This window comes from Daphnia carinata, chromosome 8, assembly GCF_022539665.2.
Source record: "Daphnia carinata strain CSIRO-1 chromosome 8, CSIRO_AGI_Dcar_HiC_V3, whole genome shotgun sequence".
Taxonomy (NCBI): domain Eukaryota; kingdom Metazoa; phylum Arthropoda; class Branchiopoda; order Diplostraca; family Daphniidae; genus Daphnia; species Daphnia carinata.
In genome coordinates, this window is record NC_081338.1 from 6,120,341 (window position 1) to 6,140,422 (window position 20,082).

General features: G+C 39.2%; 6 protein-coding genes across 8 annotated transcripts; 4 read left to right on the forward strand and 2 right to left on the reverse strand.

Moving 5' to 3' along the window:
• The first annotated feature begins 1,680 nt into the window (after positions 1–1,680).
• Positions 1,681–4,667, forward strand: LOC130700097 (DDB1- and CUL4-associated factor 11-like). Its single transcript, XM_057522109.2, has 11 exons — positions 1,681–1,816; positions 1,876–1,990; positions 2,081–2,207; positions 2,270–2,531; positions 2,592–2,738; positions 2,814–2,995; positions 3,058–3,296; positions 3,374–3,477; positions 3,548–3,703; positions 3,767–3,873; positions 3,947–4,667. Exons 2-11 carry the CDS (start codon positions 1,878–1,880, stop codon positions 4,217–4,219), a joined length of 1,710 nt encoding a protein of 569 aa, XP_057378092.1. The 5' UTR covers positions 1,681–1,816; positions 1,876–1,877; the 3' UTR covers positions 4,220–4,667.
• A 34-nt stretch (positions 4,668–4,701) lies between these two features.
• Positions 4,702–6,088, reverse strand: LOC130700079 (dnaJ homolog subfamily C member 25 homolog). The gene is made up of 2 exons (XM_057522089.2): positions 5,777–6,088; positions 4,702–5,716 (listed from the first exon to the last, which is right to left on the reverse strand). The coding sequence occupies exons 1-2, from the start codon at positions 5,886–5,888 to the stop codon at positions 4,821–4,823; spliced, it is 1,008 nt and encodes a 335-aa protein (XP_057378072.1). The 5' UTR covers positions 5,889–6,088; the 3' UTR covers positions 4,702–4,820.
• A 773-nt stretch (positions 6,089–6,861) lies between these two features.
• Positions 6,862–8,694, forward strand: LOC130700073 (origin recognition complex subunit 5-like). The gene is made up of 5 exons (XM_057522081.2): positions 6,862–7,026; positions 7,090–7,525; positions 7,591–8,153; positions 8,238–8,353; positions 8,474–8,694. The coding sequence occupies exons 1-5, from the start codon at positions 6,937–6,939 to the stop codon at positions 8,520–8,522; spliced, it is 1,254 nt and encodes a 417-aa protein (XP_057378064.1). The 5' UTR covers positions 6,862–6,936; the 3' UTR covers positions 8,523–8,694.
• A 441-nt stretch (positions 8,695–9,135) lies between these two features.
• On the forward strand, positions 9,136–15,724 carry LOC130700096 (plastin-1-like). Of its 2 annotated transcripts, none has more exons than XM_057522108.2 (11): positions 9,136–9,295; positions 12,937–13,104; positions 13,201–13,323; positions 13,441–13,580; positions 13,665–13,872; positions 13,983–14,243; positions 14,351–14,530; positions 14,633–14,808; positions 14,882–15,021; positions 15,094–15,245; positions 15,336–15,724. In XM_057522108.2, the coding sequence occupies exons 1-11, from the start codon at positions 9,200–9,202 to the stop codon at positions 15,606–15,608; spliced, it is 1,917 nt and encodes a 638-aa protein (XP_057378091.1). In that variant the 5' UTR covers positions 9,136–9,199; the 3' UTR covers positions 15,609–15,724. The 2 variants fall into 2 exon arrangements, with proteins under 2 accessions (XP_057378091.1, XP_059352598.1); XM_059496615.1 differs by lacking the exon at positions 9,136–9,295 and adding an exon at positions 12,703–12,841.
• Positions 15,725–16,181: 457 nt separating this feature from the next.
• LOC130700090 (transmembrane protein 243-like) lies at positions 16,182–17,268 on the reverse strand. Its single transcript, XM_057522102.2, has 3 exons — positions 16,851–17,268; positions 16,627–16,785; positions 16,182–16,541 (listed from the first exon to the last, which is right to left on the reverse strand). The coding sequence occupies exons 1-3, from the start codon at positions 16,935–16,937 to the stop codon at positions 16,425–16,427; spliced, it is 363 nt and encodes a 120-aa protein (XP_057378085.1). The 5' UTR covers positions 16,938–17,268; the 3' UTR covers positions 16,182–16,424.
• Positions 17,269–18,180: 912 nt separating this feature from the next.
• Positions 18,181–19,907, forward strand: LOC130700076 (uncharacterized). 2 transcript variants are annotated; one of them, XM_057522086.2, is made up of 3 exons: positions 18,181–19,356; positions 19,420–19,684; positions 19,747–19,907. In XM_057522086.2, exon 1 carries the CDS (start codon positions 18,262–18,264, stop codon positions 19,327–19,329), a length of 1,068 nt encoding a protein of 355 aa, XP_057378069.1. In that variant the 5' UTR covers positions 18,181–18,261; the 3' UTR covers positions 19,330–19,356; positions 19,420–19,684; positions 19,747–19,907. The 2 variants fall into 2 exon arrangements, with proteins under 2 accessions (XP_057378069.1, XP_057378068.1); XM_057522085.2 differs by having other exon boundaries at positions 18,181–19,351.
• The last annotated feature ends 175 nt before the right edge of the window (positions 19,908–20,082 follow it).

The following is a 20,082-nucleotide window of genomic DNA, read 5'->3' on the forward strand; positions in this document are numbered from 1 at the left end:
ATTTCGAACTAATAGTTTTCAAATTTTCTAGCGAATGATGAAATATGCTGCATGTGTGTGTGCCATGCCCGTCATATGCGTCTACAGTTAAATGCATTTACCGCAACCACAGGAATGTGTTACGACCGTGAAAAAAAAAAAAGAAAACAACAGACGGACAACTTCTAGGAGAAAACAAAACGCTCTCCTAGTCCGTCTGTTATTATTTCGTTGTCTATGTGTTTGAAGTAACAAACGAGTTTTGTTCAACTTAGTGAAAACTCTCCTCACATACGAAGACCCTGAGAATAAGTTTATGCGTTTGCCAGTTGATGATGTAATCAGCTTTATTTGAGAACTTTTAGTATATTAACATGTGTGGAGACTTTAACATTCTAATTTTACCAATGTTATTAATATGTGTTACATTTCATTTGCTAGAAATTAAATTTTCTAAATTTATCGATTTCAGTTAAGGCAAGCCAACAGGAATGTAGTACCAAATGGGACAATTTCCTTCGGATAATAAATGTGTTGGGAGGATTACGGTCCTGTTCATTTACAGCAAGAAGCTTTGCATCCGCAACCAACAGGACAACGGCAATCACTTCCGCATCCACCACCTAGTAGAAAATACGACATGTAAAAGGTTAGTTCAGTAGGCATATGATAACACGATTGCATTTTTCAAGTGAAATTTCATTTTGCACAATGCACACGAATATAGATGTAGCAAGCAGGTTAAATGTACTAAACATTTATTTTATTTACCTCCGGTGGCACAGTTGCAACCAGAATTTAGACAAGGTGCTCCGTTCGCCCCGCACGTGCATTGATCTGTGCAAGTAACGAAAAGTTAAACACACCGGAACAATTAACTTTAGCTACACTAACAATGGAACTTACTTTGGCAACAGTTGCAGCCGCTTCCGCAAGAACACTTGCCTTCAATTACAAAAAGGTAAACAAGAATCAACGTAAGTTAACAGTCACATTATTTGAGAAAAAAAAAGTTATTGTGAAGGAACTTACTCTGACAACAGTCCTTAGCCATATTGATTTGTAAGATGAGTAGTACTTAGCTAACGTCTTAATGGTGATGTGTCTGCCAGCGTTGGTAAAGGTATTTATACCCCAAAAGTTATGTCGCCACTTCCATTCCGTAAGTTATTAACGTGATCATTATCGAGAAAAATGGCCGGAGAGGGTAAGGTAGGGGTACCGTGCGCAACAGATATATTGAGGCGTTGACAACTCATGGTTATACGGAAAAAACATCACGAATACGGAAGCTTTTCTGTTTATCGTGGCTGAATTTTTTTATCTCAGCATCAACACGAGAAAGTTCGGGAGACAGGAAACATGGCATCACGCCTGTCGCTCTTTCTGTGACGTGTGCAGCTGATAACGTTTGCTGAATAGTTTTTTTTTAATGTTTGAAAAACTTGACATGTCATGTTCACTAGACAGTTTGTAAGTAACTAACGCTCAATATGTGCCTAAAAAAAGGCCGTGCATTCCGTCCTTTAGAAAGTAATTGTGTTAAATTGAAAGAGCGATTCGCGATGGCTGTTCGTAAAGATGGCGAGTTCCGTCCTGCTTTATGATCAACATGGAAAGGCGATCGGCTATGTTATTTGAATTGTTAGCTAAAAAAATGTGTTCTCACTGTTGCCTTTCAGATTTTGTCGATAGTTTTGAGAGTAAATCGCTAGATGTCGCCTAGATCAAAGCTTTTTATCAAACAACTGTCGTCTGCGAGTTGCGTGACATTTTTAATCGGGTTTGCCAAGAACTTTGTTTTTGATTGAACGACAGGGCAACAAGTTTTTCTCAAGTAAGATTTTTAATCCAACGCTTGTATATTTTTCAAGTATATATTAAATTTTTCAACAGAAATGATCTCTGACGACGAAGACAGAGAAAGCAGTAACAGAGACGATACGTCGTCTATGTCAGATGAAGAGTCTGATACCGACATAGCCACAGTTCTTACTCAGCTCATCAGGAGGTTAGTAATAATTTATCCTCTAACAATCATTGGGTGGTGTGCCGATCATCTTAATATCCAACAATTCTTCTCCTTCTTTGGAAACCATAGTGGTAGAGCTCATATACTCTCTGAAAGCAATTCTGTCTTTGAAGAGAGGAATGAATCTTTTCATGACTTTCTATCTGGTGCTCGATTACCCTTTGTTGACAGCCCACCTGATTTGTCAGCCCTTGAGGTATCTATTTAATAACCCATTTGAGTAAAGTATACGTTTTTTTCATCAAAATTTTTTGTTAGGGCACTGATTTATATATATCAACATGTTTGTCATCTGGATATTACAAACATGACAACGAATCCCAATCCTCTCGAATCACGTCACTTTTACTTCAAAGGCAAGTTGGAATGAAATGGACAGGACATTTTTCTGGAGGAGACAGAAGTTACATTGGACACAACTATTTACCTAACAAATTCAAGCAGGTTGCAAACTGCAATCACAAAATGTTCTGTGGAACATATTCAAAGGATGGCAACATATTTCTCAGTGCTGCACAAGGTATTTAGAATACTTGATTATTTCATTCAAAGATAAAATTCATTTTTTACCAAATTTTAGATCGAGTTCTTCGAGTGTTTGACACCTCAAAAGGAGGCTTTGATTGCATAAGGAAAATTCCTGCACGAGATGTTGGCTGGAGCATCCTCGACACAGCTTTCAGTCCGGACGGTCGAAATATCATATACTCTAGTTGGTCGGAAGCTAGTAAGAGCTCACTATTAATTTAAGAATTATCCCCCTAATGAGTATAAGAGTAACATGTTTGCGTTTTCTTGGCAGTTCATCTTTGTAATATTCATGATGATGTGGAAAGACACGAAGTCCTTCCGCTTTGCCCTGAACTGCGGCGATTCTGTATTTTCAGCCTTACTTTTTCTCAAGATGGCAATGAAGTGTTGGGCGGGGCTAACGACGGCTGTTTGTACATTTACGATTGCGAAAAGCGTCAAAGAACCCTCAGAGTACAAATTGCTCTTTCTTTAAATTCGTTTGGGTTTTTTAATTTCATTAATTTTTTGTCTAGATTGATGCCCACGATGAAGATGTAAACACTGTTGCTTATGCTGATGAAACGTCTCAGATCCTGTTTTCTGGGGCCGACGACGGATTATGCAAAGTGTGGGATCGCCGGACGTTGTCGGAAAATGGGGAGGCTAAACCTGTTGGGATTCTTGGTGGTCACGTGGATGGACTGACCTTCGTAGATTCGCGAGGTGATGGGAGACATCTCATCACAAACAGCAAAGATCAATCCATCAAACTGTAATTTTTTTCTCTTATTTTCTGTCATCATTCTCAAAAAATTCATTCTGATTAATTTGAAATGATGCGCCGATTAGATGGGATATGCGCAAGTTTTCTGGTTCCGAAGTACAGCAGCGGACGAGGACGTTTATGAGTTCCCAAAGTTGGGATTATAGTTTCCAAAACGTTCCATGGAGACGTAAGTTACTTTTTTAACAATTGTCTGACAGTTAACTTTATTGCCAAAATTTCGCCATTTTTTTACGTAGTGTCATGCTCGAAGAACAAAATCGCTGGTGATACTAGTTTGATGACCTACCGGGGACACAGTGTTTTAAGAACGTTAATTCGTTGCCGTTTTAGTCCTGCTTTCAGCACTGGCCAGCGCTATATCTACAGTGGCTGTGCAGCTGGGAAAGTGTTCAGTAAATATCGAATTTCTCGTAATTCTATAAAAGCCTAACTAATTGTGGATGTTTGTACCCCAGTTTATGATATCCTGACTGGAATACCCGCAGCCGTCCTCACAGGCCATTCTGACTGCGTGAGAGACGTTTCTTGGCACCCGTATTCAATGGATATCATCGATTCGGCAGTAAAAAAAAAAGAAAATTAATGTTATGTGGTACAACTAAGGAATCTTAAATCGATTTTGCTGAATTATGCAGTGGGATGGCCGTCACTACAGGTGGTTTCATGCCGCACCAGATTCCGAGGATGATATGGATTTCGATTCCGAAGAGTACAGCACAGACAGTGAATCCAATGAATCAAATCCCGGTTTTAGGCAGAGACATAGTTTACATCGAGATGACGACTTGGTTGACGGCGGTGGTAGCCGCGAAGTTCGTAGGAGTCCACGTCTTGCTGCCCGGGCAACGCCCCAAACGGCTAGAAGAACCTCACAGAGGCAAGTATCCAATCGCCGTCCTGCTTTATAAAATTGCACGCACCTTGACACACTTGTTTCGTAACACCTAAAAATAACGCAGTCTCGATAGCGTGCAGTTATTTTTGTTGTTGTACCTTTATTGAAGCAGGCGTGGTGCGCTCAATTCACGCTTCTCGCGATTTGTTAATTTCATGTTTTTTGAAATTTTTTGTGTAAGTGATAGATGATCATTTCTTCGACGGCATCTTGTTGTGTTGCACAGCATCTACAACTTGACGTATAGCTCTTGAGTCAGAGAGACTGGAAATTTCACATGGAACAATTTTTCTTGTTATAGCGATTGTTTTCTATATTTGTCTCCCGAATGATGGGGAACCACATTTATATGTTTATAAAAAAAAAAGGTCTCATTTGTAATCCTTTGGGGAACGGAATACAGGGCTCACCTCTACGCTGGCCACAATTCCAGGAAGCCGGCGTAGTGGATTTGATACATATTCATTTTACAATTACGCGATTGTTTGGAACTGCAATTTGGTAACTGTTGTATTGCGTCAAATAAGCACATGAAGGGACACAAGTCAAGAGACTCTTAAATCACAACACGGGATGAACTCGGGTGATGATTCACCTCATCTGTCAAATGTAGATTAAGAATCGTCAAATGTGAGTCGCCCCGTTCCTTTTTTCAGATAACGCCTGTACGCTTTATGACGTGCAGATTGGGAGAGCTCTCGTTTTAGCTCTTCTTCTTTCTCGGCCTTCCATTCGATTGCTTTCGACTTTTCCCAAAGTCCAAGTTCGAGATACTCTTCTCTGGTATGATCTTCAAGAGCATCGAACTCTAAACGTGAGAGCTTGAGGTGTTTCTTAATCAAATACAGCTTTTCTTCTTCACCATACTCTTCTTTTCTTATGTTAAATTTGTAGACCCAGATAATGTACCATTTTACATATTGATATATTGTGTAAGGGAGAATGATGAGCTGGATCCAAAGAATTTGCTTCCAGTCTGGTTTTGCGTATCCACCACGGATGTCCATTTTCTCTTCGATAACTTTACGAATAATCTGCTCCTTTTCTTCCTTTTCCTTTGATTTATCCTTGTTTTTCTTTTTCCCATCTTCATTGAACAGACCCTCCTGCTTGGCTATTTCAGTTGCGCGAATTCGATATTTCTGAACAGTGGTCAGATACTTGATGGCAGTTTCATATCTATCCCAAGCACTATAGTATTGAATACCAGATATGATACTAATACAGACAGCAAGGATGATCCTGATGTCAACATTGGGAGCAGCACGGCGTCTGTAATATCTGTAGTAATGAGTGTACATTTCTTCTGGATGGTCAACCATGTAATCATAATCTTCTCTAGAGGCATCATCTCTCAGAACTTCATAGGCAGTGGCTATTCTATGAAAATTCTTCTCAGCTTCTTCTTTGCTTACGTCAGCCCCTTGAACATCAGGATGAAGCTTCTTTGCAAGATTCCGGTAAGCTTTTCCTATGGCGCTCTTTGAGCTCTCTCTTGTCACTCCAAGAACTAAAGATAAATAGGTTGGTTGTTACGTCACGAATTAAAATTTAAACAGAAACAGCTCACCATCGTAACAATTTTCCACGCCACAGTAGAGTCCTTCGACCAACGAATGAACATAGCGGGCGTTTGAAAAGACGCAGAAGATAACAATAAATAAATGCGATTTGCTTTTCATTTTTAAAATAATTATTCCTAATATCTAATTTATAGTTACAACTCTGATATAGGATCAAGCAGTTTATGGAACACGTAGCATAGCGGGAACATGCCTTGAGCAAACTAACCCGACTGATCAAACTGCAAGTGACGTTTGTGGAAGCAGACAACAGACACGAATTCCATTCAACCAACAAGTTCCACGTAACGGGACACACACACATGTGAATTGAGGACACTGATGAATGGTCGAAAACCATCCACGTAACGCTTTTTTAACATGAAAATATCTAATTAATTAACTTGTTTTGATAGACAACGTAAATGATTACCCTATTTGTATTCGACTAGATCTAATCATTCAGCTGAATATTAAAAATTATTCGGTCCGGCAACATAGCATTGTCCCGCTCGTTTTAAAACGTTCTTGGGCGGGGACAACATTGTTTAAAACCAGACTCACACAAATTCAAGAATAAGTACACACTACTACGACGCTTTTATGAGTATAACATGATATGTTTTTAGATGCCAGAACACCAAGAGCACAGATTTTCTTTAATTACATTTTTTGAGGCCCATCCACCAACGCAACCCATGGATAGTGGATACCTAGTTTAACATCAAATATTCAATGTGCAGGCGCCATTTCTTCAACCGACAAAAGAGCCCTTAAACAATCTGGAGAAGGAGCTTTATAATTAATTTTGAACACACTTTATTTTGATTACTCTGCTTCTATTTTCTTACATGCAGGTTCTTAACTGTCAGTTACAGGAGCACCGAAGAGTTGGATGCACGTTCTTGAGCGTATTCCAACATGTAGCAGTTTAAAAACTAAACTAACGTAATACCATATTTTTAGGTATTGTTACTAAATCTTTTTGCTTATATATTATGAAGGGTTATATATTGTTAACAATTCATTAATAAATGTTTTGTTTTTTTGACAGTCGTGTGTGAAATTTGGCAACATATAACTTCTCCCGCGATGATTTTGGCACTTCTCTGTTGTCTTGATTTTGAAGTTTTCTTCCAAAGCAAATAAAAACCAACAATTTAAAACAATGGAAAATAATTCAATAAAGGTGATTCTTAAAACTGAAATACCTCATCGAGATCAACAAATTGACATACTGGTGGATATCCTTCAAACCGTAAGAATCTAACGACGTTTACGTTCATCTCAAACTATTTTAACATGACTGAATTTGGTGCAGAGAACTCTTCCACCTTTTTTGTATGTTTATGGCCACACGTCTACGGGAAAATCTTTAGTTGTTCAGCAAGTTATACAGTCGATAGAGACTATTCAGTATGCAGCAATCCAATGCATTGAATGCCTGAGCCCTCGCTTTCTTTACGAATCAGTATTGGAGCAGTTGGGATGTGAAGATCGTTGTGACAGTGCCAATGACTTTGCCAGGCATCTTAAACAATCATATGTTGGCAGACCAATTTGTATTGTGCTTGATAAGGCAGAAAGGTTGAGAGACCTAAATGATGGAATGCTAATCCCTATGCTTACCAAAATCCCGGAATATACTGGGCTCAATATTTGCATCATGTTCATCTCTGAAATTCCTTTTGAAAAGTTTCGTTGTGGCACAGGAAGCCTTGATCCCATCCACATCTTTTTCCCACAGTACAGTAAAGGTATTTTATTTATTACATGTGTCAGGTGTTTGTAATAATGTATACATTTTGTTTAATTTGTGTAGAAGAAATTCTTGATCTACTGATGAAGGAGTGCCCACAGCCAGAAAATTCATCTTTGTACCAGACATACTTGTCCATGATATTGGGTGTTTTCTTGGTTGCATGTCGCGATTATTGCGAGCTGCGCTACATAGCCTCACAGCACTGGGATTCTTTTATGGAGCCAATCAATAATGGAGAAATTGACCGAACTCAGGCAGTTAAACTGTGGCGACATCTTGAACCGAAACTTCGATCGAGTCTTAATACAGTCTACGTTCGTGGTCCTGATTCATGCGGGACTCAAATTGGCCTCAAAATGGAGCTACCATTCTTTTCCAAGTTTCTAATCATCGCCGCATATTTAGCTAGTTATAACCCGGCTCGATACGACCGACGCTTATTCGTCAAAGCCAAAGAGGGCAGGAAAAATAAGGACAAGGGTTTGAAGTCCCTAAAGAAGCAAAAACTGCATAATGCCGCTCGCTTGATGGGTCCCAAAGTCTTCCCGATCGATCGACTGATGGCCATTTTCTATTCAATTGTCGAAGAACGAGTCACGCCATCCTTAAATATATTTGTACAGGTATGAGCCTTTCCCCTTTGTTAATCGCGTTATTGCCAAGCACACTTTCGAGATCGTGACGCCTTTTCGTTGTTCAATACGCAGATTTCCACTTTGGTTTCCTTAAAGCTCCTGACACACACGGGATCTGCGGCCATGTTTCAAGGAGTTCCTAAATACCGCTGTAATGCCGGTTACGATTTGGTCAGAAGCTTAGCGAGGTAACATTCATTTCGTTAAACCTTTTTTTATGATTCTTATCAGATTTTCCAGCCCGGAATTTACTTTGATCATAGTTAATAACTTAATGAATATGGGGTTTTTATTTAATGCTTTTACAGGACGGTGAATTTCGAGCTTGGGCGTTACCTCTATGACACGACTGTTTAAACCACTTTATTTGGGGCTATATACTATTACCGTCATCATTGATAAAAAGGTTTTGTACATTATTTATTGAAAATTTTTTAAGTTTTTCAACCGTGTGCCCTCAATCTATGCATCCTGTACAATATAGATAACAATGCAAGACGGTTGTACACTTCATTGTTTAAACTGATAATTTTGTTTTCCCCTTTCTTTACATGTGATTTCCTAATGGCGTCTACCAGTGAAATTGCAAAAGAAGATTTTGAAAAAATAAGATAAAAAGGTTCTTTCATAGACGACTACCATACGACTGTTCAATATCGAAATTGAAGCTTAAAGTGTTATCGTTTAGACCACCGAATACTGTCAGAGTGAAACGGGTGGAAAGAAAAGCTTGATTGGGTGAAGCGGTATCGAGTTTATTTCCCTAAGCGGTAACTATTTACCTCGTGTGTAAAAGGCGTTGTTTGATATCTATCGGCCCAGAAAATATATAGCAGCTGATAACGCACTCAAACCGCCATCCTTATAAATGGGGGCTGTGCAGTGGATGAGGGCGGGGTCACAGGGGGGAAAGGAAAAGTGGGAAGGGCCAGCATTTTTGAAAAAAAAAAGTATTTGAATCCCCGTCGGGGGTTTTAAAAGTGCCGGCTGCAAGTACGAGACGGCAACAGTGCTCTAACAGACGTCAAGCAAAGATGGCGCTTCATCAGAATCAGTGGAATGGAGCTTCTTCGAATATACGTAAATTTACCGAAGAAGAACGGCAAGAACTTCGTGAGCAGTTTGCCAGCGTGAGTGTGAATCATTTCCTGTTTATCTTTTTTTGGCATTTTTGGTATTGGGTTTGGTTTTCTGGATTTGTGTGGCTTGATTAGTTAATCAGGTTACCAGCCGAAATTACGGTTGAAAAGCAGATGACAGGCCTCAACTGACAGGGCCCCGCCTAAGTGAATTGACTTTCCTTGTTTCTTTCTTCTCGTTTTCTGACGAGGCACAAAAAGTAGGGAAAACAAAACGAAATCTAGGATTCCTTGGTCTCTTTTCATTAGTTTTACAGTCTCGATTTTGTTCATCGATTCTAGAGGAAAAGTAATGCATTCGACACAGAAAACTGATACCCAATTCACCTGCTGATATTTCTGTAGCTCATATGGTTCTCTCTCTCTTTTTTTATCGTATCCTGCTTGTTTGAATTGAGAGCAAAAGTCGAGAGAGATTGTTCTAAACTGTGTGTTTTATACGCACTTTTGTGAAAACGTAGCCACAGACCAATAACGGCCGTATGAGTCACGTTTTTTTTGTGTGTTCCATCGTTTTTTCTTTTTGTTGTTTGTCCGCCGCCAAATATGGGTTCCTATTCCCCTGCTTTATTTTTGTTGGCTTTCTTATCGCTTTCTTCCATCGAATCGAAACAGACTCGTTGAAACAAACCCACACACACACAACCGGACATCCTGCGTTGTCCTCTGTCGTCACTTGCCACTCTATTCCGACGATTACGTCACGATGTCGAAACACTTTTTCATGCATTTCTCAAAAAAAAAAAATGCAAGAGAAAATATTTCGACTTATTAAAATAATTTTCTGTATTTTTCTTTTTTTGTGGTTGGCTTGTAGGAAGACAACTCACACAAAAATAATCGTTTGTTTTTTTCGTTGCTTAAATTCTTTTCCCCCTTTTTTTTTTGTTTCTTAACTGGAGAAGAAGAAGATTCTTGTGAGTTGTTACTTCCCGACCCGTTGGTATATTCGGTGTGTGCCTTATATGGCCTTGGAAAAGTAGTTTCCCGCTATGGAAATGAAGCCGAGCCTCGATTCAAGGCCCCCACCTTCGTTTCGTCTTCTTCGTCTTCCTCCTCCTTCTTATACCATCCTCCCTTTTGTGTTTTTCCAACACATATCTCTTTTCACATTCTTTCGCTGCTGCTGAATCGTTTCCCCTCTGCCTTCAAAAGAAAAAGAATTTCGTTTTGAGAAAAGTTGTTTCCCCCCCCCTTTCTTTCAATTATCTAACCAACGGGCAGAGAGATTGGGAATTTACCTGTTTCTCGCACAGACGTTTCAAAAGATCACCAACGACTTTTATCTTATCGTTTAGGCTTGACTGTTTTCGTGACAATTTATGAATGTAAAGAAAACCCTAACCGGTCAAACTTCCAAAATACGTTTTAATCTTTCACTTGTCAAGGAAAACGAAATGAACGATTTGACATCAGGTAAACGTTGTCAGTCAACTTTGGGTTTTGTCTTCTACCTTATTGTTTAATGTAGCATTTCAAAGGTCGTGTTATCTCATCGCGGGTGGCTTTTTGGTTTTTTTTACGTGACTCCTGCATTGAAATTTGAGCCTCCGATGTGTGGGGCTTTTTCACAACGGGAAAGTATTAGAAAATTGTAAGCAAATGTTGACTATGGCTTAGGACAATCTTAGAATAGAAACAAGAAATGCCTAGCAATTTCAAAGAGTGCCCCCCCGCACACGTTTTTCGTTTGTTAAAACTCCCGGATTTTGTTTAAAATTTGGAAATGGTTTGCCGCGAAGGTCATGCGCTCAGCACGCGTTCAATCTTCACGTGAAAGCAGTAGAGCTTTTGTTATCTTCGACTGGACTCGAGTTAAAAATAACACACACCATTATTTATTCGGAAAAAAATACGGAGCTGCTGTTTTGTTTTGTTTTTTTTGTTAGTAAATGGGAAAACCGCATCTTTGAGGGGGCTCCCTCGAAAAAAAAAAACGAACTCACGAACGAACCATCCGTGATGACAAAAAGAGGTTTTTTCGGTATTTGTGTTAAGCTTCTTGGCATTCCATCACAAAGTGTCGTCTGAAATTCCCCGAAAAGAATTTTTCTTTTTCTCAACAGAGTAAAAAAAAAAAAGAGCCGTTAATTTAGAAGCTCATAAATTGTGTCATTTAGTCAGTGAAGCGTAACTAATGAAACTACTTTCTCTCTGGAATTCCCATCCCATAAAACTTGTTGCTCATCAACTAATTACAAACTGAGATAAAAAACAAAAACAGGAAAATGCTTTGCCAGTTCGCAGGAAACGCTTCGATATTCGATTACCAATTCCCCTATAGCTGATTCATCGACACATGATACCCCCCCCCCTCGAGCTTTCTAAGTTAAGCTGCGTGACACGTAGACTAAAAGGGGACTCTTGACCTCCCGCAAAGGGGTTTCTTTTGTCGCTTTGCACCTCGAGGAAATTGAAAAATGACTTCCCCTTTTAATTCTTTTTCTTTATTTTTAAGAGAGAAAGAAACCGCCTCGGGATGTCGGCGTGACTGTGTACGATTAATGTGGGGCAATAACGAAGGGAAGGGGGGAAAAATTATTTTTATCGGCTATTTTTTTCGTTTCTGAAATGGTTTGAGAAGGTCACGCTCGGTCCACCGCATTCTGTGATTCTGCTCACGTACGAAATCGCTTGGAAAAACGCATGTTTTATTTCTTCTTTTTCAAACAACACACACACACACACACCGAAATGATTGTCTCAACTATTTTTGAAAAAAAAAAACAAGAAACAATTTGCGATTCACGTACGCGGAACGTAAAAATACCGCACGTCGGCTTATTTCGGTAGTCGCGCTTGATGTGCCATAGTTTCCGATCGTTTCGTTCCAGCCCCGTCGTCCGCTGCAACGTGAGTATAACGGACCAGAGTGTGTCAGTAGATTAACAACGGCCAAAAAAATAAATAAGACGTGTGCGTACGTAATATGTAACAAAATGGATACCTGCAGTCTCTCTTCATCCGATTAAGTAAAAATAAAAAAAAGATCCGTTCCAGATCTGATTCCGTGCGTGACCGATTTATGGGCGAGGAGAGAACTCTTTAAGTGTAAGTAGTACTGGTACGTTTTTACAAGCAAAAGCTGCTTGTGTGTAACATATGGAGGTACCAGCGGCACCATCTGCGCCTTACAACATGGAAAAAGCGCCTTCCAGGGACATTAAACAACAGTAAGAAATTTTTGCACTCACGAACCGGCTGACGGGATTTCTTTCTTATTCGGTCACGGGTTGGGACTTTCAACCGATGGCTAGTTTTCGCAGCGATGGTTGCGCAAAAAAAAGGAGCTTCATTGTGTGTCGGTCCGTTTATCCCCGTCAATAAACTAGGCCACTGTTTTTTCAAAGTGCCATCAGGTGCTGGCCAAAAGCAATAGAGAGAGAATCACTGGGATATATAATCAAGCCGCTAGTCCGAGAGTCTGTTTCAGTCTAGCAACTGGTCTTGTTCGACATGGAAATACTCAATATCAAGCGCTGGGATACTCTTCTCGAATTCCGTCGTGATTTGCGTGACGTCTATTATTACCAGCAGGTTGTCGTTGTGTTTCAATGTGTTTATTTATTTATTTATTTTTTTACGACACAATGGTGTTTCAGTAATAAAAATTTTTGTTTTGTTTTTATTAGGTTGATCGCGATGGCTCCGGTTACATCGAACTGGCAGAATTGAAACAAGCGCTCGATATTTGCGGTTTTAAAATTCCCTCGTACGAGGTGCGCCGGATGATCGAAGAAGTTGATCGAGATCAAGAAGGCCCTGGCAAAGGAAGACTATCATTTGATGAATTTGAACACGTACGTTTTTTTTTTGTTTTTTAAATCAAAATTAAGTTATAATTGGTTTGAAAAAACGGTAAATGAAACGCTATTTTTTTTTTTATTCAAATGTAGTTGTGTGCCAAGTTGAAATCGCAGGATGTGGCTGCCACCTTCAAGAAAGTCGTATCGAAGCCGGAAAATTTGCACACGATCGGCGGCACTTCAAATGCTTCGTCAGAAGGCACCACCCACACGGTATGCAGATTATAACGGGATCTTACCACCTCCTTTTTTTTAATTATTATTATTTTCCTTATCTAATTTATTTTTCATTTTTTTTTTCTTTTGGTTGTTGAAATGCGTTGAAAACAGATTCGAATGGAAGAACAATTGGCCTTTTCTGATTGGATTAACACAAACCTCGGCGATGATAAAGACCTTAAACACCTGTTGCCCATCGGTTCGACTGGCCGAAGTCTTTTCGAGAAAGTCAAGGACGGCATTCTGCTATGGTAACGAATAGAAATTGATGTGGCAGCATTCCTGTTTTTTTTTTAACAACGTTTTCTCCAATTTTTCATCTTGTTGTTGCGTAGCAAAATCATCAATCATTCTTGCCCGGATACGATCGACGAACGAGCCATTAACATGAAGAATTTAACTGTGTACACGATGCACGAAAATTTGACGCTAGCCCTCTACTCGGCCCAGTCGATTGGTTGCAATATCGTCAACATCGACGCTCACGATTTGAGTAAAGGCAAACCTCATTTGGTTCTTGGTCTCCTCTGGCAAATTATCCGGGTATGAAAACGCTTAAAGAAACAAAAAAGAAATTGTGCTCGTTTAAAAAGGAAATTTCTCTTTTCTAATCATCGCCATTTTCACTAAAACAAAACATCTAATTTTTACAGATTGGTTTGTTCAACCAAATTACGCTGGAACACTGCCCGGGTCTGACCAACTTACTGGGAGACAACGAACGTATTGAAGAGTTGATGAAACTCTCGCCGGAAGCCATCCTGCTCCGTTGGGTCAACTACCAGCTGGAAAAGTCGGGCACCAACCGACGCTGCGCCAATTTCAACTCCGACATTACCGACTCTGAGGTGTACACATACCTGCTGAAGCAGATCGCACCACTCGATGCCGGCGTCACGATGGAAGCCTTGAGGGTGAGTTTCTTTGCCCCAACCGCTGACTGTTTTTGCGGCCACCACCTTTCTGACCTGTTCCATCCGTCGAAGACGTCAATTGAAAAAAACCTTCTATTCTGTTCCAGGAGAACGATTTGTTGCGTCGCGCCGAGTTGATGCTCCAACAGGCGGATAAGCTTGGATGCCGCAGTTTTTTGACGCCCAAGGACGTTGTCGATGGCGTCTACAAGCTCAATTTGGCCTTCGTCGCCAACCTGTTTAACAACCATCCCGCGTTGCATGCCGATTCCTCCGTTCCATTCGAGGTACGGTTTCCTTTTTTTCAACTTGTTTGTGGTGGATATTTTCTGTTATTTTTACCTTCTAGACATTTGTCACATGACCTCACCCTTTTTTTTTTTTTTTAGGCTCTTGAGAATTTAGAGGAGAGCCGAGAAGAGAAGACATACCGCAACTGGATGAACTCTTTGGGTGTGGCACCCTACGTTAATTGGCTATACTCTGACCTGGCTGACGGCCTGGTCATCTTCCAGCTCTACGACGTCATCAAGCCAGGCATCGTTAACTGGAGCCGTGTGCACAGGTGGGTTATCACAAAATAGTTTTGCATATTTTTTTTAAATTATTCATTTTTTTTGTTTGTTTGTTGCCTAAAGAGAGTTTTCCAAATTGAGGAAATTTATGGAAAAGTTGGAGAATTGCAACTACGCAGTCGAACTGGGCAAACAACTCAAGTTCTCTCTGGTCGGCATCGCTGGCAAAGACATTAGCGACGGCAACCCAACCTTGACGCTTGGTAACATTTTCTTTTCTAAAAATTGAATTAAGTTCTAAAAATAAACTAATCGAATTTGCTTTGATCAAATAGCTTTAATCTGGCAATTGATGCGAGCGTACACGTTGTCAATTCTAACCCAATTGGCCGATACGGGAAGTCCGATCGTCGAAAAAGAGATTATCGACTGGGTGAACAATAAACTCGCCCAAGGCAAGAAAACAACATCCATCCGGAATTTCCAGGTAAACAAAATCAATCGGATTTTATTTCTTTGTTTATTTTGTTGGCAAACAAAATGTTTACATTTCCGTTTCAAAACAAAAACAAACTAGGACTCTTCCATCGCCAAAGGTCGAGTGGTCATCGACTTGATCGACTGCATCAAACCGGGCACGATCAATTACGATTTGGTACGCGAGGGCGGGTCGGACGAAGATAATCTGGCCAACGCCAAGTACGCCATTTCTATGGCTCGCAAGATCGGTGCCCGTGTCTACGCTCTGCCCGAGGACATTACTGAAGTCAAGCAAAAAATGGTCATGACGGTCTTCTCGACACTGATGGCTAGAGATTATGTTCCCAACATGGACAGCAAAAACAATTGAGGTGGAGAAAAACAAAAGATAAATCTTTTTGTTTCTCTCAAAACTGTTTACTATTATTGGCATGTAAGCGCCTACGAAAATATCCGAAGGCTATAAACAAATCATGCGGTTAAAAATGAAGAGAAAAACAAAAAAAACCGATAAAATCCGCATTTTTCCAGACGGCATCACACACAGTTGATTTGTATTTTCCATGCTAACGTCCTTCCCCCTCTGTTTAAAATTTACGTTATATTTCAAATGATATAAACTTTTCAATTCTTCTTCTTGTTTACCCTTTTCTCTATCCCACGGCTTGCTGTGCGTGCTGCTGCGTGTGCTTGTTTTGTTGTTGTTGTTGTGTATGCAGTCGATCGTCGTCATCAAAGTGTGTTTCAAATTGTGGAAATGATTCTTGCAAAGAGAAGAAAAAAAAGGCGCCATACGTGTGTATATCCATCCAGAGAAAAGGATATAAATACGGTACTATTTACTAAGACTACAGCCGGGGACCAAACCAAACAAATGTTTTTGTCAAAGTCTTATTGCTTCCCGATAAAAAAAAAATTTTTTTTTTTTTTTTTTTTTAAAAAAAAAATCCCTGTCCTTTAGTTCTACCGAAAATCAGATGATTGTCATTGTGTGTTATTGACTTTATTTGTTTTCTTTAATATTATAAGTTTACCAGTTGGAATCATTTAAGAACATGTAAATAGTTACCAAAAATTCAGTCCTGTTATACTTTCTGCTGGCATTATATACACACCGTTTAGTTGACCAAATCATCTTTAATCGTCATTTCTCGCGTAGAATGGGGATAATGTAAAACAAAGTTCATTAGAAACCGTGGTGGTACAAATTGGCACAAATACAGAGCAAAATGATGTTTATGGAGTTGAAATAGATGATGAATCGAACTCCAGAAGTTGATAGTTGATTTCTGTACCAAATCATCTGAAAGAAAATTAGGAGCTCATCAATGACAATCATCAAACATGGGGACTTGGTAGTCTTGTAAAGCAACAACATTCATCCTTACCAAAGCAATATTGGAAACACAAGTCAACAGGATGCAGGAGGAAAAGAAAACATTTAGCTGTACTGAAGATTCTTTGTGAAAAATGAAAGAACCAATAAACGTGCTGACTACAATAACAGCAGTGATGGAACCAAGAATAAAATGTAGCAATCTAGATCCCTATCAAGGACGAAAGAACATGGTAATATAAATACCTGTTGTGGTTTTATTTTTAAATTTAGTACTTTGACGTCTGATGAAGGTAAACCAGGATGCAAGAGCGACGATCCAGCACCAATTTGTTCGTAACCACCGCCGTTAGAGTACGACATTTTAAGAAATCTTCATGGGATTTTAATCAATCTGATAGGAAAACCAGTTTTAACACTGGCATTAAGGCTTCAACGGTCAAGACTGTAAGACAGACGATATCTAAGTGGAAAAAAATCAATAATCATAGAACGACGAACGTTGATATGACTATGATATAAAGATATTGCAATTATTTCGTATTTTGTTATGACAGCGATTTAAGGCGCTTGGACCTTGTGTTTGTCCTTGGAAATTTGAATAACATTTGAAGCCACCTAGTACCAAATATTCCAAGTGACTTTTGCATCGAAAATCAAAATGAATGACATTTGAAATAACAATCATGGTAGAGGTAATAAATAATTTAATTTCACTAAAACGCAAAAACAAAACAGAAAACTGGTAAGCGATAATGCTAAATATATAAATAACCAAAATGAACCTCTGAGAAGTTTCTGAGTTGACAACGCTGTATCCCACGCGTAAATATGGCACCTGGAAACATGCTTTAAAAAGAATGCCGAATCCTTACTCATTGAATTCGAGTGTTAAACCTGCAGCTGTGAAGTCGTACAATCGTTTTGTAACTGAACCCAGTTGCCAACTCGTAAGCAGCATGCTGAATAAGGTAATTGCATATATTATTCAAGTGAACCGCGTATTTCGATTTAAGCTACTGCAATCCCAAAAAGTACGGGATCACTGTCCACTTGCATTGGTTTACTCCGTAACCTTTAATTCCCTGTAATATCTGACGTTACGAATTGCGATTATTCGAGGGACCAACAATTCTGGTGTGTTTTTCAAAAGTTCGTGTTGCTCTTTTGTAGTTCTACCTTTCTCATTCATTTTTCATTATTTGTTTTGCATTTCAAAATGAAACACCCAAATGGAATGAAGTAGTATTTGTTTTGTCCTCAGCTTGTCAGAAATTAAAGTTTTATGTGGTATTAAAGCTTTATAATTAGACTCTGAATCTCCTAAACCTAATCGCAGTTCGTAACAGTGTTTTTGCTAGTATTTACTGTGTTTAGTGATATTCCATGTAAGCCATCTTTCATTTGTGCAGTTCGAATTGGTACCAATGAGTCATATCGCTGCAGACAGCTTGTTTTATTAAGAGACATCAGACGGAACAAAGTAACAGATTTTTCTAACTTACAAAATTATTTCAACCATGCTTGACGCACTAGTTTCCATTAATTAAAGCTCATTAATCTTTCCTATCGAAAATTAATTTCTTTCTAATTGTACCGTAGGTTGTCTACTTTTTATGTGAAGAGTTAACTCAAATGCTGAGCACGTGGTGAAACGGTGGTACTATCGCTTCGACAAGAAAAAGAAATGTCGGATATTTCTTTTATTAGGGTGAAAGAGATGCGGCTTGGTTTGTTTCATGTGAGGTGGATTTTGAAGGATGTACTGAAGGCAGATTCCCACCAACAGAAATTGCAACTTCTTGGTTCAAAGTCAAGTTCTACATTCATCATCCACCTAAACATTATCACAAAGGATGAAAACATCCACCTTGGAAATAAAAAACGCAAATTCTTGATCGGTGTTGAAGAGATATTGCCAAGGTACTCAGTGAATGTTATTACATCTAAAGAAGGGGCTGCTGGTATACATCAAGAAAACTTACCCAAATTAAACCACCAGTCGACTGACTCAGTAGTGAAACAGTTGAATTCTTGGGATTCAAGGCCTGTCTATATGTGGATACATCCTCATACTGGATCAGCATATGCAAATGAAATACCACTGCAGAACTTAGCTGACAGGATGTGGAGCCGGATTGTTATGGGATCTCTACCAAACGCCATTACACTGTGGATAGACTTTGGAACAACTAGTTTGGGTGAGAAGAATGTCATTCATGGCCTGAAAAGATTGCTTTACAGCCAAAGTCAGTGTGATGTTCAGTTTGTTTGCAAAAATGGACAAGAAGTGGGTGCCCATACCCTGATTCTGTCAACTGGAAGTCCAGTTTTTGCTGCCATGTTCCATTCGAAACCCTTAATACCAGGGGTTAATAAAGTGAAAATTGATGATTGTGAAATGGATGTGTTCAAGCAACTTTTGGTTTACTTGTACACTGGTAATGTTCCAAATCTTTCAGATGATAAAACAATCGTCATGTTTTTCAAACTGTCTGACAAATATGGCATCGAGACGCTCAAGAACCAATGCGTTGAATTATTGGTAAAGCGGGTGACAATTAGCAACGCCATCAGTTTGCTGATTCTCTCCCGCCTACATGCAGTGCCGAAGCTATTGGAATCTGTGTTAGAGTTTGTGGCCGGTAATGGCTTCGAAGTTTGCTCACAGCAAAAATGGATGGACCTGATGAAGCATTATCCGGATTTGTGCCTTATGGCCACGAGACGCATGACTGCTAAGAATGATAATTAACTTAGCAAATTCTATATTTAAAGTAAGGTACTTGTCCTCGTTAAACTTTTAAAGTCATTTGCTCTTTCATAAGCTATTAATCTTATTTAGGAAGTTCTCATGCAACCACTTTTTAATAGTTTGGCGGAACCAGTTTTCTATGCCGATTAATACAGAACTGCAGAAGTTCTGGATCAAGAAATGGAACCTAGTTATTGAAAAATGCAAATCGCAAATGCTACCCTATCATAATCTGCTACAGTGACATTTAAAATGCACGGGCATTGTTCTAAACTCAGATTCTTTCCGTGATTTGTGTTTTTAAAGTAAGTTTTGTCAATTTCTTCAAAGCCTTCACCGCCCTCCAAAATCGAAGGTAATTTATTTATTTAAAATTTTCTCTTAGAAAATTGCTTCTCTAACGGCTTTTTTTTTTAGTGTTGTAGCTTGCGTGTGAGGTGCACTTGCAGTCATCTTGGGCCTGTATTATACGAAAACGGAGATAAAGGTTTGTAAAAAAATTCCTGTTGCCCGATACGTTATATTTTACTTTACCAAATGTATACATATGATCCTACGAATGGTTGCTGTCCTCCATCTTGTCGAACACATATTATAATTGTTTTGATTCCTTAATGGATTTCCATTTGTTTTATTTGAAGGTTTATCTTCTATTTTATTTTACCATGTAACTTAATGAAATACGTACTAGAAGAAATTGCTAGCCGAAAATGCCTTCAGGTTAATAATTTTCTTTTCGTCTTTTCTCTTAGG

Excerpts from the sequence above, each read along its gene's own strand:
- LOC130700096 (XM_057522108.2), top strand. The coding sequence starts at position 9,200 with ATGGCGCTTCATCAGAATCAGTGGAATGGAGCTTCTTCGAATATACGT. Across the intron at positions 9,296-12,936 it reads TTCGTGAGCAGTTTGCCAGC|GTTGATCGCGATGGCTCCGG; the intron begins GTGAGTGTGAAT and ends TGTTTTTATTAG. Across the intron at positions 13,105-13,200 it reads CATTTGATGAATTTGAACAC|TTGTGTGCCAAGTTGAAATC; the intron begins GTACGTTTTTTT and ends ATTCAAATGTAG.
- LOC130700079 (XM_057522089.2), bottom strand. The coding sequence starts at position 5,888 with ATGAAAAGCAAATCGCATTTATTTATTGTTATCTTCTGCGTCTTTTCA. Across the intron at positions 5,717-5,776 it reads CGTGGAAAATTGTTACGATG|TTCTTGGAGTGACAAGAGAG; the intron begins GTGAGCTGTTTC and ends ATTTATCTTTAG.
- LOC130700076 (XM_057522086.2), top strand. The coding sequence starts at position 18,262 with ATGTCGGATATTTCTTTTATTAGGGTGAAAGAGATGCGGCTTGGTTTG.
- LOC130700097 (XM_057522109.2), top strand. The coding sequence starts at position 1,878 with ATGATCTCTGACGACGAAGACAGAGAAAGCAGTAACAGAGACGATACG. Across the intron at positions 2,208-2,269 it reads CTGATTTGTCAGCCCTTGAG|GGCACTGATTTATATATATC; the intron begins GTATCTATTTAA and ends ATTTTTTGTTAG. Across the intron at positions 2,739-2,813 it reads CTCTAGTTGGTCGGAAGCTA|TTCATCTTTGTAATATTCAT; the intron begins GTAAGAGCTCAC and ends TTTTCTTGGCAG.
- LOC130700090 (XM_057522102.2), bottom strand. The coding sequence starts at position 16,937 with ATGTCGTACTCTAACGGCGGTGGTTACGAACAAATTGGTGCTGGATCG. Across the intron at positions 16,786-16,850 it reads TACCTTCATCAGACGTCAAA|GGATCTAGATTGCTACATTT; the intron begins GTACTAAATTTA and ends CGTCCTTGATAG. Across the intron at positions 16,542-16,626 it reads GTGTTTCCAATATTGCTTTG|ATGATTTGGTACAGAAATCA; the intron begins GTAAGGATGAAT and ends ATTTTCTTTCAG.
- LOC130700073 (XM_057522081.2), top strand. The coding sequence starts at position 6,937 with ATGGAAAATAATTCAATAAAGGTGATTCTTAAAACTGAAATACCTCAT. Across the intron at positions 7,027-7,089 it reads TGGTGGATATCCTTCAAACC|AGAACTCTTCCACCTTTTTT; the intron begins GTAAGAATCTAA and ends AATTTGGTGCAG. Across the intron at positions 8,154-8,237 it reads CCTTAAATATATTTGTACAG|ATTTCCACTTTGGTTTCCTT; the intron begins GTATGAGCCTTT and ends TTCAATACGCAG.